This window comes from Coniophora puteana (assembly GCF_000271625.1).
Source record: "Coniophora puteana RWD-64-598 SS2 unplaced genomic scaffold CONPUscaffold_3, whole genome shotgun sequence".
In the NCBI taxonomy this organism is placed as follows: Eukaryota; Fungi; Basidiomycota; class Agaricomycetes; order Boletales; family Coniophoraceae; genus Coniophora; species Coniophora puteana.
This window is the reverse complement of record NW_006913055.1, coordinates 794,905-806,959: the sequence shown is the minus strand read 5'-3', so window position 1 is coordinate 806,959 and position 12,055 is coordinate 794,905. Positions and strand designations below refer to the sequence as shown.

Here is a 12,055-nt window from a genome sequence, read left to right as displayed (position 1 = left end):
GACGTTGAACAAAAGGAAGGTTCACCGTGATGTGTGGTCGCAAGGGAGGGACGGTCAGCGAGCGAGACCGGCGGATTTCCTTTTTTGGAAGCGGTTATTGTTCAAAGTGGCACCTCGTCCAACTCACCGTACCTTGTCTCTCAGGCGATCCAAGACCCCATTCGCGCCGTTCTTATTGTCTTGAAGTGTGGTCTATGCGACGGGCCTGCTCCGAGACAATTAGCCTCGGTGCCTTTGGAGCTTGAGTTGCCCTTTGCGGACCGAGATGGTGGACGCACCTTCGCATAATGTCCCAGTATATAAAGGAGAGCGTTTCGAAGGGAACACCCTCAGGACCGACGCCTTCAACGCATTCGCCCCTTCGCAGCCGCTCATCACTGCTAGACCTTCGAGTCTTCTCTCCGAAGCGTTACCTCTTCGTTCATCCACCCCCCACCACCACCCAATCCAAAACAAGCAATGGATTCCTTCACGTCCTACATCTTCTCCGCACCCAAGGCTGAGGACGAGCAGATCGTCTCGGTGCCCGTCAACGAGGACGACGGTGGCAGCGGCGGCAACTCGTACTGCGTCATCGCATGAGTCCGCGCGCATCCTTCTTCACCTGTTACGACCACATCATCACATTGTAAGCATTCTTTCTCTTGCTCGTCGCCGATCAATGACACTCACCTTGCGTTCGTCCGCAGATATTATTCACGATTCGAGTCGCCGCCAGTCAGTGGCCGCGCACGCTCCACGCGGGTTGTAGGATCCTTTTGAGAGGGGGGAGGCATTTTTTGTAGTGCATGCATCTTCGTTTTTCGCATCCATTGTGCACGTTAGATTATAACTTCGACTTTTCGCCTTATTTGTTGTATTATTACGGAGGACGCTCGGAGGATTACCCTGCAACCTGTAGTAATGGAGCATGACTTTTGACGCTTCGCATACTCGCCCGAATAGAGTGATATCACGATCAGATCAGCGATGGCCAATGGGTGCCGCGCTCGAGCAGAGTCTCAAGCCAGGGATAATGAGAGCTTCAGCATGGGCTAGTAGTTGCAGTCTTCCAGGACATAAACAGACGGATAAGACATCGACGAGTGGCTGGATGATGGACGGAAGGAGGACCGGAACGCGGCGGGCGGATGCAGGCATGTGAATGCGGAACACATAGATTCCCACGGTCGCACTCCGTCTATCGCCGTCAGCGACGGTCACAACCGCCATTCCGTCTTTGCCTCTGTCCATCATGTTGTCCTCCCGTGCTGTTGGCCTCGGCCCCGCTCTCAGAAAAGCTGCACTGGGTACGCTCGCACCATCATGCTCTCGACATTTGGCCTCCTGACGATGACGTCTTTGCAGCAAGGAGCCAGGCAGGCGCTCGTGCGGTCGTCCTTGCGCGGTAAGTACCCTTTGTGCTTATCGCCCAGCCGACAGAGCTGACTGCTTCCATCCTACAGTGGTGTTGCCACCGACTCTTCGAAGCCCCAGGTCTTGCCTCCTGCTGCAGGTGTCGAGATCCTGAACAGGCAGCGCCTTCGCCGCCCGTCCAGCCCTCACTTCACCATCTACCAGCCCCAGATCACCTGGCTCGGCTCCATCGCCAACCGTGTGACTGGCGGCGCTCTCGCCGGACGTGAGTCAGCCCGCATGTATCCACCTCCGGATGCCCAGGTCTGACGTTTTCGCAGTGCTGTACGCGTACTCCATCGCCTACCTCGTCTCTCCGGACATCTTCGCCTCAGCCAACGTCGTTGAGACCCTCGCAAGTCTTCCCGAGTCCCTCAAGTATGCCGGCAAGGCCCTGCTTGCCGCTCCGTTTGCCTTCCACTCATGGAACGGTCTCCGTCATCTCAGCTGGGACATGGGCAAGTGTGAGTACACCTTGGTTTACAGGTGGGATGCACGCGGAGGGCTCATGTCTCTTTCCCCTCTCGTTCTTTGCAGTCCTTTCCTTGAAGGATGCCCACCGCACCGGCTACGCCGTTCTTGGCGCGACTGCTATATCAACAGTCGCCCTTGTTATGATGTAGATTCACAAAGGGCTACTCTTATTATCTTGTCAGTCGACAGTTGTCTCGGGTTGTTGAATGAATATGACACGCAGTCTGCGAATTCCTCCCAAGGCGTTGATGCAGTGTTGCCTGCTGGTTGAGGTTCAGTGAGAACGATTCACAGGATATCTTTCTCTGCCCATGTCCCACTCCATTGAACTGAGCAAACTGCGAGGCATTTTGTTGGTCATGTTACCGACTTAGTCTCTATTCTAAGATCTCCATCAGCGCTAAGGGACAAAAACGCCCGTCTATCTCACATGTCCCTCGCGCGCGTTCGGACCGTGGCGTAGGTGGCTTATCTGCTCCATATTAACCAGGACAGGAGCCTTCGGTGTCGTTATCAGTGTCTTCTCTTCCTTCTCTGACCGACCATTCCTGCGCATAGTGACCAATGGCAACTCGAGCAAACTCAGTCGCTCATCCTACCCTGGTCGAGGTCAGTAGATGCTCTCTTGCACTTCATTTGCTCGCAGTCTGAACTCCCCCTATCTAGGTTGACCCTTTCATGTAAGCCGAACCGTAGCCTATGATCAACCTTCCTCACTTTGTAAGAAAGACCTGCGGATCAGCAGAAGGTACGCGGTGAATCGCGTGTCATACTGAGGCACTTTCTGACCTTGTCCTGACCAGGGTTTGCACAATCGCTGGCAGTACGTCCCTTGCCATAGTATTCCTCGCAGAGGCATTTATTGTTGTGCCGCAGCCCCGACATCCCCGCCTTTGCAACCGTCAAGCCCGGAGAGGTAAATAATAAAGACTCTTCTGGTGAACACAGACTTGACGCATACATTCAGGTTTTCAACATCCAATGCGTCGGTCAGTAGACCTCTAATGAAATGCGTGGATGCCTAGCCAGGTTGACTCGCCATGCATTTGTACAGACTGGACTGGTGCTCAGATTGGCAATAACGATAGTAAGTCACTATACCTCTGTCACATACGCAGCCTCTTATATCGACTGCAGACAGCGATGACATCAAGAATGTCGACTTGACCAAAATCCACAACTTGTCTGGTCCTATCGCCGTCGAAGGCGCTGAGCCGGGAGACTGTCTGGTTGTCGATATTCTAGATGGTGAGCTACGCGTCGTACGGGAAGAGCGGATGTCTGGACAGTCTCTTACAACACTTAGTACGACCGTTTGACAAGATGCCGTGGGGGTACACCGTACGCACTTCACCGCTTTCCATGTTGCCAGCTTACATGATCCAATGAAAAGGGTATCTTCGAGCTCGAGAACGGAGGCGGCCTCTTTGGTGAGCTATATGTCTTTCTCTGGGCCAACGTCGTGTACTAATACAACGCGCCCAGCCCGTGAATTCAACAGCAGAGCCGCCAAAGCAATCTGGGACTTCAAAGGTGTGCACTTTCTCTCATCACCGGAGCCGTCTGGCATCCTCACCTACTGTCCACAGGCGTCTACGCAACATCCCGACACATCCCCGGCGTGCGCTTCGCTGGTGTCTCCCACCCCGGTTTAATAGGCACCGCGCCCTCGGCGGAGCTCCTCGCAACGTGGAACGCGCGCGAAGGGGCCCTGATCGCTGCGCACGCGGACGCTGTCCCGCCTGTTGCGTACGGCCCGATTGAGAAGGGCGCATATGTGGGGCAGGACGGCATTGGCGAGGAGGTGAGGCGGAAGATTTACCGCGAGGGCGCGAGGACGGTGCCGGGGAGGGAACATGGGGGGAACTGTGATGTAAGTATTAAATCGTTGTTTTATTAGTGCTTTCGGAGAGTAGTGTTATTGATTTCATGTTTCGGGTTTTAGATCAAGAACTTGTCGAGGTACGTTCGAGAGCAGCCACGGCTCAACTGTGCTCACCCATCGGCCTCGTCCATGATAGGGGCTCCCGCTGCTACTTCCCGGTCTTCATCAAAGGTGCTAACCTGTCCGTTGGAGACCTGCACTTCTCTCAAGGAGACGTAAGTCCCTCGTGCTTGACTTTCGTGTCTTTGCTCACATATACACATCATTCAGGGAGAAGTAGGTAGTTTCCCATGGCTATACCAGCAACAGCTGATGCACGAGCTTTCTGTTAGCTCTCATTCTGCGGGGCAATTGAGATGGTAAGAGCTTAAATCCTCATTTGGCGGATACCCGCATCTGAGCATTGGCCGCAGGCGGGTATCATCACATTCAGCACCAGCATCATCAAAGGGGGCGTGGAGAAGTTTGCTCTCAAGCAGCCCATTTTCCTTGTACGTCGCCACGATTTTCTCTACTTTGAGGTTCGAGTCTAAGGTTTCATCTCCAGCCGTCGCCTATTGATCCCTTATACTCATCAAAAGTGCATCTAGAAATAACGATACACCGCAAAATACTGATTCGTCTGTTTTCGCTAGCTTATCTTCGAAGGTATCAGCGTAGACTATCGTACGTGTTGAATTCTCTTAGCGAAACTGGGAATAACGGGATATAGACGGAGATGGCAAACAATACAACATGGACGCGTACGTAGTTTGCTATCTTGAGGCCATTGACTGAGACCGATAACGTGTTCAGTACTGTGGCCTACAAGCAGGCTGCGCTGAACGCCATCGCATATCTCATGAAGGTACGCACTACAGTTAATTACCTTTGGACACGTAATTGATCCTTCTGCCTCGTTCGCCCGCAGATTGGGTATAGTAAGTGCTGCATCCACTGAATCTGCAGTGGACTCACCCGAGGCGACTCTGCCAGCTCGCGAGCAAGCCTGTACGCACATTCCTTTGTTTTCGTCGGGGGCTCGTACTTAGTCTTGGACAGACCTTCTTCTATCTGCTGCACCAGTCGAAAGTCACGTCGGGGCGGTCGTGGTACGATCATCATCTGCATGCCGTAGTCACAATCTCTAACCGAGTCCTGCAGGACTCGCCGAACGCATGCGTCACGCTCGCGCTGCCTCTCGGCATTTTTGAACACGTACGTTATGATCGAAACACCTTTCACTTTACCATTTTCTGACATTGATGCATCAGGATATCTTACCCAAGGAAGAGGGCTTGACAAAACTCGACTTTGGACAATGCGCCATCCGGAGTGACGGAGTCGTTTGAGTATGTCTCATAATATGGGACGATGCAAGAAGTCAATGTTACGCCACCGTGCTTTGTATTATAACACTTTCTGCTACATATGGGTACACAAGTTTTCACCACCCAATCCCGAAAACGTCTATCGTACAAACCAACATGTCGGGTATGGGTATACCGCGCTCTTCGTCTACACACCCTTCTTCCCAAACGCCCCACCTAACAACCCGTGGAACTGATCCCTCACGACCTCCTCAAGCACCACATTGCGCGGCGCCGACACCTCCCACACAGCCTTGAGCGTCGTCTCCCCGCCGGGCACCTCGCACACCCACTCGAACCGCCCCTCCTTGTGCCCCTCGACGCCCCGGAACGGCGGGGACCACCGTGCCCTGAGCCCTTCGCGCAGCTGCACGCTCCTCCCGCCCCGACCAGCACCGGTGCCGCCGTCCGCACCAGCACCAGCAGCGCTCAAGCCCGCGCTGTGCTCGAGCCCCTCCGGCTCGCGCAGGCTCACCGTAAAGCGCTGGTCGTCCGACCTCGGCAGCGTCTCGCGCACGACGACGCCCGACACGGGGGCCGCGTGCGCGTTTTTGATGGTGACGGTGCTGATGTACGAGGTCGTGGTCGTGCCCGTGTAGTCGGCGAACGTGGACATGGACTCGGTCTTGTTGCGCGCGTAGGACGCGGTGAGCTGCGGGTCGACGCCGATGCAGCATTCGATCACTTGGGGTTTTGTCAGGCCCTGTCGATTTGAGCGCGTGTTAGTATGAGAATTAAGTGTAGGAGAGGTGAGGGTGAGACATACGCGGATGGTTCCGTCGGAGACGTGCTTGTCGTCCACAAAAGTGGCGATGAGGCCGGGAATGAGGTCGTACGCGCTGTTGTTCGTCGTGCCGCACTAGAGCGATCAACATCAACCTCAGCACCAAATCAGAAATATAAACACGCAAGAATCCAACGCACGCAGTAAAACACCCTAGTATCCACACTCGGCACAGCGATATGCATAAACTTCGCCTCGAGCGTGACAATATCGATGAGCACCTGGTGCGAGCGCCCGTCGCTGGGGATGGACACCCTGTTCGGCGCCTCGTACACGACCGGGTTCTTGCCGTCCTGCGAAAAAAAAAGAATCAATAACCTGTTTGAGTACCATTGAAGAACTAGCCAAAGGAGGAGAACACCGACCTTAGACGTCATCCGAATATCCGTCTGTAACGCCCACAGCTCCTCCGCGGACTCAGCCGCTTCCTCAAGGACCACCGCTTCCCCGCCCGCCCGCGAAGGCGGCGGAGGCGGAGCAGCGGGTGCAGGGGGTTGAGCTGCAAAGGACCCAAATGCACCGGGGGGAGGCTGAATAACCACAGGTGGTAGAGCAGGCATGCCCGGAGCCGGAGCCGGAGCTGGAGGCTGGGCGCTGGTCCCGCCAAAGAAACCGGCGGGCTGTGTCTGAGTCTGGGTACCGAACAGGGGTGGCGCTTGCTGCTGCTGGGGCATCTGGCTGAAAAAGCCCGATGCCTGGTTTTGCTGTCGCTGCGGTTGCCCGAAAAGGCCCGACGTCTGGTTTTGCTGGTGCTGCTGGGGTTGCCCGAAGATATTGCCGGCATTGTTGCTGTTGTTGCTGCTGGTATTACCAGCGCCGAAAGCCGAGCTTCCAAATACCCCTGGCGCCGCATTGTTGTTGTTGTTATTCGCGTTGCCACTACCAAAGAGACTAAGTCCCGTCGGCTTCGCGCGGATCTCAACGCGCTTGAGATCGGGGATCTTGAGCAGGTGCGAGGCAGACGTGGCGGCGATGAACGCGACAGCCGCGTTGTCCCAGTCCTCGCCCGTGTCCTGCTCGATACTGCACCGGATGTGCAGCTGCACCGCCGCGGACGGCGAGCCGTTGACGGTAGTAGTGCGCAGCTCGTACTTGGGCTTCCACGACGTCTGGTCGACCACTACACGCGAGCAAGATTCAGAAACGTAAGCTGCAGATAACAAGGGTGCAGCAAATAAGATGGACGCACTATACGTCAACGTGATCTCCCCGCTATACACCTCCGCCTCCCGCACCGTCGACACACTCACACACACCGCACTCGCGAGCTTCTCCCTAAGATGCCGCACCCTCTTCGCCTCCTCCCGCAGCTGCCGCTCCACGTCCTCGATCTCCCGATCGAGCGCCGCGACGCTCTCGAGCCGGTCCTTGCCCGCGGTAACATAGTCGTCGAAGAACGCGACGACCTGCGCGGGCTCCACCCCTGACCCGGACCCGGAGGAGGAGGCGGAAGACGGCGCGCGGCCCTCGGCGAGCGTGCGCATGAACGTGGAGAGAAAGTCGAAGCCCTGCTGCTTGAGCCGCCGCTCGTCCTGCAGCTGCAGGCGGCGCTGCGTGAGACTGCGCTCGAGCGCGCTTGGCTCGTCCGCGTTTGCAGTGCCCGCGTTGGCGCTGGGGCTGGCGTCGCGCCTGGTGCTGTGGAAGTCGAGCAGGGCGAGCTGCGCGCCCGTGAGCGACGCGCGCAGGGAGTAGAGCTGCGTGGGCAGATTCGTGATCTCTACATCTATCGGAGTCGACTATAATAAACACAGGGGAACAACCAGAGGAGTGTAGTTAGCGTCCAGAGACGTGGCTGGTACTCAAGAGGTTGTCGACTGGTGCCGATTTCCCAGGGGAGCAAAGGAAGAGACGATGACCGACCTGGTAGCGCAACGAGTCGATCTGAAAACTACGAGTGATCTCAGCCACGCCGGACCTGTAAAGCTTAACCGACTTGATAGGAAAGTCAGATGCACTCAAAGTCTCGGACACCATGGCGCTCTCTTAAAGATTCACGGTAGAAAACAGGGCTGGGGAAAGAAAGAAACCGCTGGCAGGACCAGACTTTATACGCCCTCATGCTGTATTGCACAGGATGACTCAGCGGATGACTCACCCATGTCCCTTGCGCACGGGCCAATCGCGGGCTGTGCGAAGGTACAGCCACCGGAAGCATAAGGCGCCCATGTCAAGCGCCCGAGGATAGAATGAAAACTAGGAAAAGCCCATTATAACACGCAAGAAATTACATCAGGAATCAGTTGAGGTCCTCTATAGCCTCTAGCCGTGCAACCTGTCTATGAAATACGTTAATGCCGTCGAGGAGAGAGCGATGGGGCGCAGCGTTACCGATCTCGAGTGGCCTCCTGCCATCGCTGCAGCTTGGCCGTCTCGTGCAGCTGGAACCCGTATATCCTCGGCCTATACCTCTCCGCCTTCAGCGCAACACTCGCCGTGCTCGCCTCACCTACACCACTCCCACTGCCCTCCACCTCGCTGTCCTCCCGCACCCGCCGGGTCCGCCTTGCACCCTCGGCCTCCGCACCCGCACCGGCAACAACCCCGCCATTGCGCAGCGCGGCGGCGGCATCGACCGGGCCGACTTTGGGCGGGATGAGGTTCGGGTAGACGAGGAAGAGGAGGTGCGGGAAGGAGGTGCCAAAGTACGCGCCGTCGATGGAACCGTGCCGGGAGGACTTGGGCGAGTACACGTCCTCGCAGCGGCCGCAGTAGAGCTTGACGGATTTTTCGTAGGGCACGTCGCTGAGCCCGACGGGGAGGAGCGGCTGGGATTGGCAGAGCACGCGCGGGCAGCGACCGAAGTCGACGCGTTTGTATTTTTCGATCTGTAGGCGAGCGTTTAGAGGGACGGAGGAATGGGGAGATGGGGATAGTGATATGTGGGTGTATGCTGTGAGTGGGAAAGGGGAGGAACGCACCATCTTGCTCAGCCCGCGCGCGGTGACGATCCATCGTGCGTGTATCAGCCCGTACAGCAGCCGCGCCTGCACATCGAGTGTGCCCCTCAGCTCATCCTGGATTTCGTCATCTGCGCTGCAAGGTCAACCTCATACACGCCTGCGATGGTGATGTATACGGACCGAGGTTGTCGGTGATGAGATCGAGAGCCTGGGAGTAGTTGGAGACCTCGGTGTTGAGGCCGGTGAGGTTGAATCGGTCGAGGATGTAGTCTTCCTCGACTTCGCAAAAGTACTCGTTGCCTTTTGACGACAGAAACCATGAAATCCACTGAGAAGAGAACGCGTCAGACATGCAAGTCAAATGAAAGGCATAGTAAGGCCGGTTTGGCCTCGTGCTTACCGAACTGCACACGCACTCTCAGTAATCGGTGGCGAAGAGATTACTTGGACAACTCACTTTGAGTAGTCCGAATCCGAGCCAGTCGAAACGTCGTCCACTCCACGGAGCATGGTGTCAGCAGGATGTTGGGAAGATGGAGGTGGAAGGTGAAAGTATCATAAGAGCTGTTGTAATAGTTGGAGCGCGTTGCAAGGACAAAACCCAGAATAAGCAGCTTGTTCACACGACATTCCCCTGACCGTTCCCCGTCTCGACACTAAAATCATATTCTCTCATGCTCGACATTGTCCTGCTCATCTCCTGACCTTTCAACTGCTTTTTATCCCAGCTTGAATGAATGACGCTGTCATAGACATGCCAAATGATCTAGGGAAACCTAGACACCACCTCTCCCTCGAGGAGGACCCCACCCCGGCCCGGAGGCATCGAGGCATTACAGCACTCACCGTCGACCTCCCCGACTCCGGCTCCAAGAACGTCAAGCTGGAAACAAATCCCTCGAGATGGGCTACGCCGGAGTTCTTGTTCTATTATCTGGCCGCCGTGATTGTTATTCCGATCATGGTGTGGGTGCCTGTTAGCATCAGCTCGCGTGAGCCCTGGTTCTGTGTTTTCCATGTCTGCGCGTCTGACAGGCAAAGCTAGCTACGCACGACAACTATTACAAGTACAACCACAGACTGAGGCCCGGTTGGATCTTTGGCCGCGCCCTCGTACGTCCCCCTTCAGGACACGCCCAAGCTTTCCGTGCTGCGCGTGCTAACTCGCGTTCGTAGGACAACAGCGATGCCCAATACCGCTCCTTCAGGGACAACGTCCCCGCCCTCGCCGCCCTCGCCGCCGTCTTCGTCCTCACCAAGGTCGCGTATACGCGCTTCACGCTGAGGTCCTTGACGCGACCACCCGAGAATAACTTCTACCTTATCCCGCTCTACCACGCGTTCTCGGCCCTCTTTCTCATCGGCCTGCACGGCACGAGCATCGTGAAGATATTCGTCATTCTCTCTGCCAACTACTACATCGCCAAGAAGCTCGGGAAGTCGAGGGCGGGCCCGCTGGTCACTTGGGCGTTCAACGTCGCGGTGCTATTTTTGAATGAGAGGTACGAGGGGTACAGATACGCGTCGATCCATTCTTCCCTGGAGACCCTGGTGCGCTATTTCACCGCCCTCGTTTTTGCACTTCGTATACCAAAGTACGTCTCCCTTTGACAGGACATCTACGAAGGCCTCTACCCGCGCTGGCACATCAGCTTCAACATCACCATGCTCCGCCTCATCTCGTTCAACATGGACTACTACTGGGCTTGCAAAGACTCCGCCGCCTCCAGTTCCAATGCCAGTCCCAGCTTAGAGGATGAGAAACAGCCGACGAACGAGAAACAACGCATCGCGACGGCCCTCCCCGTCCAATTCTACACGTATGCCAACTACATCGCCTACGTGCTCTACCCGCCTCTGTACATCGCCGGCCCGATCATGAGCTACAACAACTTCGTCTGGCAGGTCCGTCTCATTTCCTTCACTCCTTTTAGCTCCGCGTGTCTCATTGAACGCTGACGTGCGTTTCTTTTTGGCAGCTGCGCAACCCCGTATCAATACCCAAAACCGCCGTTGCGCGCTACCTGCTCCGCTTCCTGCTCTCGCTCGGCACGATGGAGCTCATCCTGCACTTCATGTACGTCGTCGCGATGAAGGACGCCCGCGCGTGGCAGGGCCTCTCCCCGTTCGAGCTCAGCATGGTCGGCTTCTGGAACCTGATGGTCGTCTGGCTCAAGGTGCGCTTGCCTCCCTCCTTGACCATCACCGTTGTGTTCGTTCGATGCTGACACGTTGCTTGGCGGATGGAAAGCTGCTGCTTCCGTGGCGCTTTTTCCGCCTCTGGGCGCTCGCGGGCGGCGTGGACGCGCCGGAGAACATGGTGCGCTGCATGGCGAACAACTACTCCGCGTTCGGGTTCTGGCGGAGCTGGCATCGCAGCTACAATCTGTGGATCGTCCGGTGCGTTACCATCCTCCCCCCTGTGGCTTTCTTTATCCCTCCGCGAAACCTTGCCTAGCTGACTCTGACTTCACATAACCCTCGGCGGCGATGGGATACAATACAGGTACATCCACATTCCCCTCGGCGGCGCACACAACGTCGTCGTCTCGACCGCGCTCGTCTTCACGTTCGTCGCGCTCTGGCACGACCTCTCCTTCCGCCTGCTCGCGTGGGGCTGGCTCGTGAGCGTGTTCGTCCTCCCCGAGCTCGCCGCGCGCTACGTGCTCCCCGAGTCCAAGGTGCGCTCCTCTCTTCTTCCCCCGTCTCGTCATCCACACCACAGCTCATACTTGCTTATTTATTTGTTTGTGCTCGGCAGTACGGGAGCGAGCCGTGGTACAGACACGCGTGCGCGCTCGGTGGCGTGCTCAACGTGCTCATGATGATCTCCGCCAACCTCGTCGGGTTCGTGATCGGCACGGACGGGATGCTCTACATGGTTTCGGAGGTCTTTGGGACCTGGAGCGGTACGTCACCCTCTTTTCCTCCGGAGTTTTGTTGGATTTGTGCTGATCGCCGCTTCTGATACCCAATGTTATGTTTGTAACGCAGGGCTGCGGTTCTTGGTGTCCGCGTGTGCGTGCATCTTCATCGGGGTGCAGCTCATGTTCGAATATCGGTACGTTGGTCTACTCTCCTTGGCCAATCTCAGCGTGTGTTGAATAAAAGCTGGTTCTGCAGGGAAGAAGAAAAACGACGCGGGATATATCGCAGGTTTTAGACCTGTATTGCACGCTGTATACCCCCGGCTTAGAGCGCTGTATACCCCAGTCCGGGATAATAGAAATCGCTGTTTCAGGCTAATGTCGTGCGCATATGCATAGCT

General features: G+C 56.4%; 5 protein-coding genes across 5 annotated transcripts; 4 read left to right on the top strand and 1 right to left on the bottom strand.

Annotated features, from left to right (window-relative positions):
* The first annotated feature begins 265 nt into the window (after positions 1-265).
* CONPUDRAFT_163104 (uncharacterized protein) lies at positions 266-957 on the top strand. The gene is made up of 3 exons (XM_007767508.1): positions 266-295; positions 385-628; positions 690-957. Exons 1-3 carry the CDS (start codon positions 288-290, stop codon positions 783-785), a joined length of 348 nt encoding a protein of 115 aa, XP_007765698.1. The 5' UTR covers positions 266-287; the 3' UTR covers positions 786-957.
* Positions 958-1,172: 215 nt separating this feature from the next.
* CONPUDRAFT_99408 (succinate dehydrogenase cytochrome b560 subunit) lies at positions 1,173-2,107 on the top strand. The gene is made up of 5 exons (XM_007767507.1): positions 1,173-1,289; positions 1,348-1,387; positions 1,446-1,621; positions 1,677-1,859; positions 1,933-2,107. Exons 1-5 carry the CDS (start codon positions 1,235-1,237, stop codon positions 2,016-2,018), a joined length of 540 nt encoding a protein of 179 aa, XP_007765697.1. The 5' UTR covers positions 1,173-1,234; the 3' UTR covers positions 2,019-2,107.
* Positions 2,108-2,433: 326 nt separating this feature from the next.
* Positions 2,434-7,627, top strand: CONPUDRAFT_119211 (Acetamidase Formamidase; the record flags this gene model as incomplete). The annotated part of the gene is made up of 28 exons (XM_007767506.1): positions 2,434-2,478; positions 2,673-2,692; positions 2,746-2,785; positions 2,837-2,858; positions 2,924-2,956; positions 3,007-3,117; positions 3,176-3,210; positions 3,263-3,299; positions 3,355-3,402; positions 3,459-3,742; positions 3,815-3,831; positions 3,891-3,969; positions 4,025-4,030; positions 4,087-4,113; positions 4,168-4,245; positions 4,302-4,334; positions 4,390-4,420; positions 4,467-4,497; positions 4,550-4,601; positions 4,665-4,674; positions 4,730-4,744; positions 4,796-4,845; positions 4,898-4,951; positions 5,008-5,806; positions 5,870-5,962; positions 6,028-6,180; positions 6,253-7,007; positions 7,077-7,627. 24 exons carry the CDS (start codon positions 2,434-2,436, stop codon positions 5,083-5,085), a joined length of 1,236 nt encoding a protein of 411 aa, XP_007765696.1. The 3' UTR covers positions 5,086-5,806; positions 5,870-5,962; positions 6,028-6,180; positions 6,253-7,007; positions 7,077-7,627.
* Positions 7,628-8,090: 463 nt separating this feature from the next.
* On the bottom strand, positions 8,091-9,321 carry CONPUDRAFT_80378 (uncharacterized protein). The gene is made up of 6 exons (XM_007767276.1): positions 9,245-9,321; positions 9,188-9,191; positions 8,968-9,115; positions 8,806-8,915; positions 8,216-8,712; positions 8,091-8,163 (listed from the first exon to the last, which is right to left on the bottom strand). The coding sequence occupies exons 1-6, from the start codon at positions 9,295-9,297 to the stop codon at positions 8,124-8,126; spliced, it is 852 nt and encodes a 283-aa protein (XP_007765466.1). The 5' UTR covers positions 9,298-9,321; the 3' UTR covers positions 8,091-8,123.
* Positions 9,322-9,476: 155 nt separating this feature from the next.
* On the top strand, positions 9,477-11,998 carry CONPUDRAFT_142374 (MBOAT-domain-containing protein). Its single transcript, XM_007767505.1, has 10 exons — positions 9,477-9,779; positions 9,833-9,900; positions 9,964-10,338; positions 10,402-10,692; positions 10,767-10,964; positions 11,039-11,187; positions 11,294-11,468; positions 11,549-11,696; positions 11,782-11,848; positions 11,911-11,998. The coding sequence occupies exons 1-10, from the start codon at positions 9,521-9,523 to the stop codon at positions 11,948-11,950; spliced, it is 1,770 nt and encodes a 589-aa protein (XP_007765695.1). The 5' UTR covers positions 9,477-9,520; the 3' UTR covers positions 11,951-11,998.
* Positions 11,999-12,055: the final 57 nt, after the last annotated feature.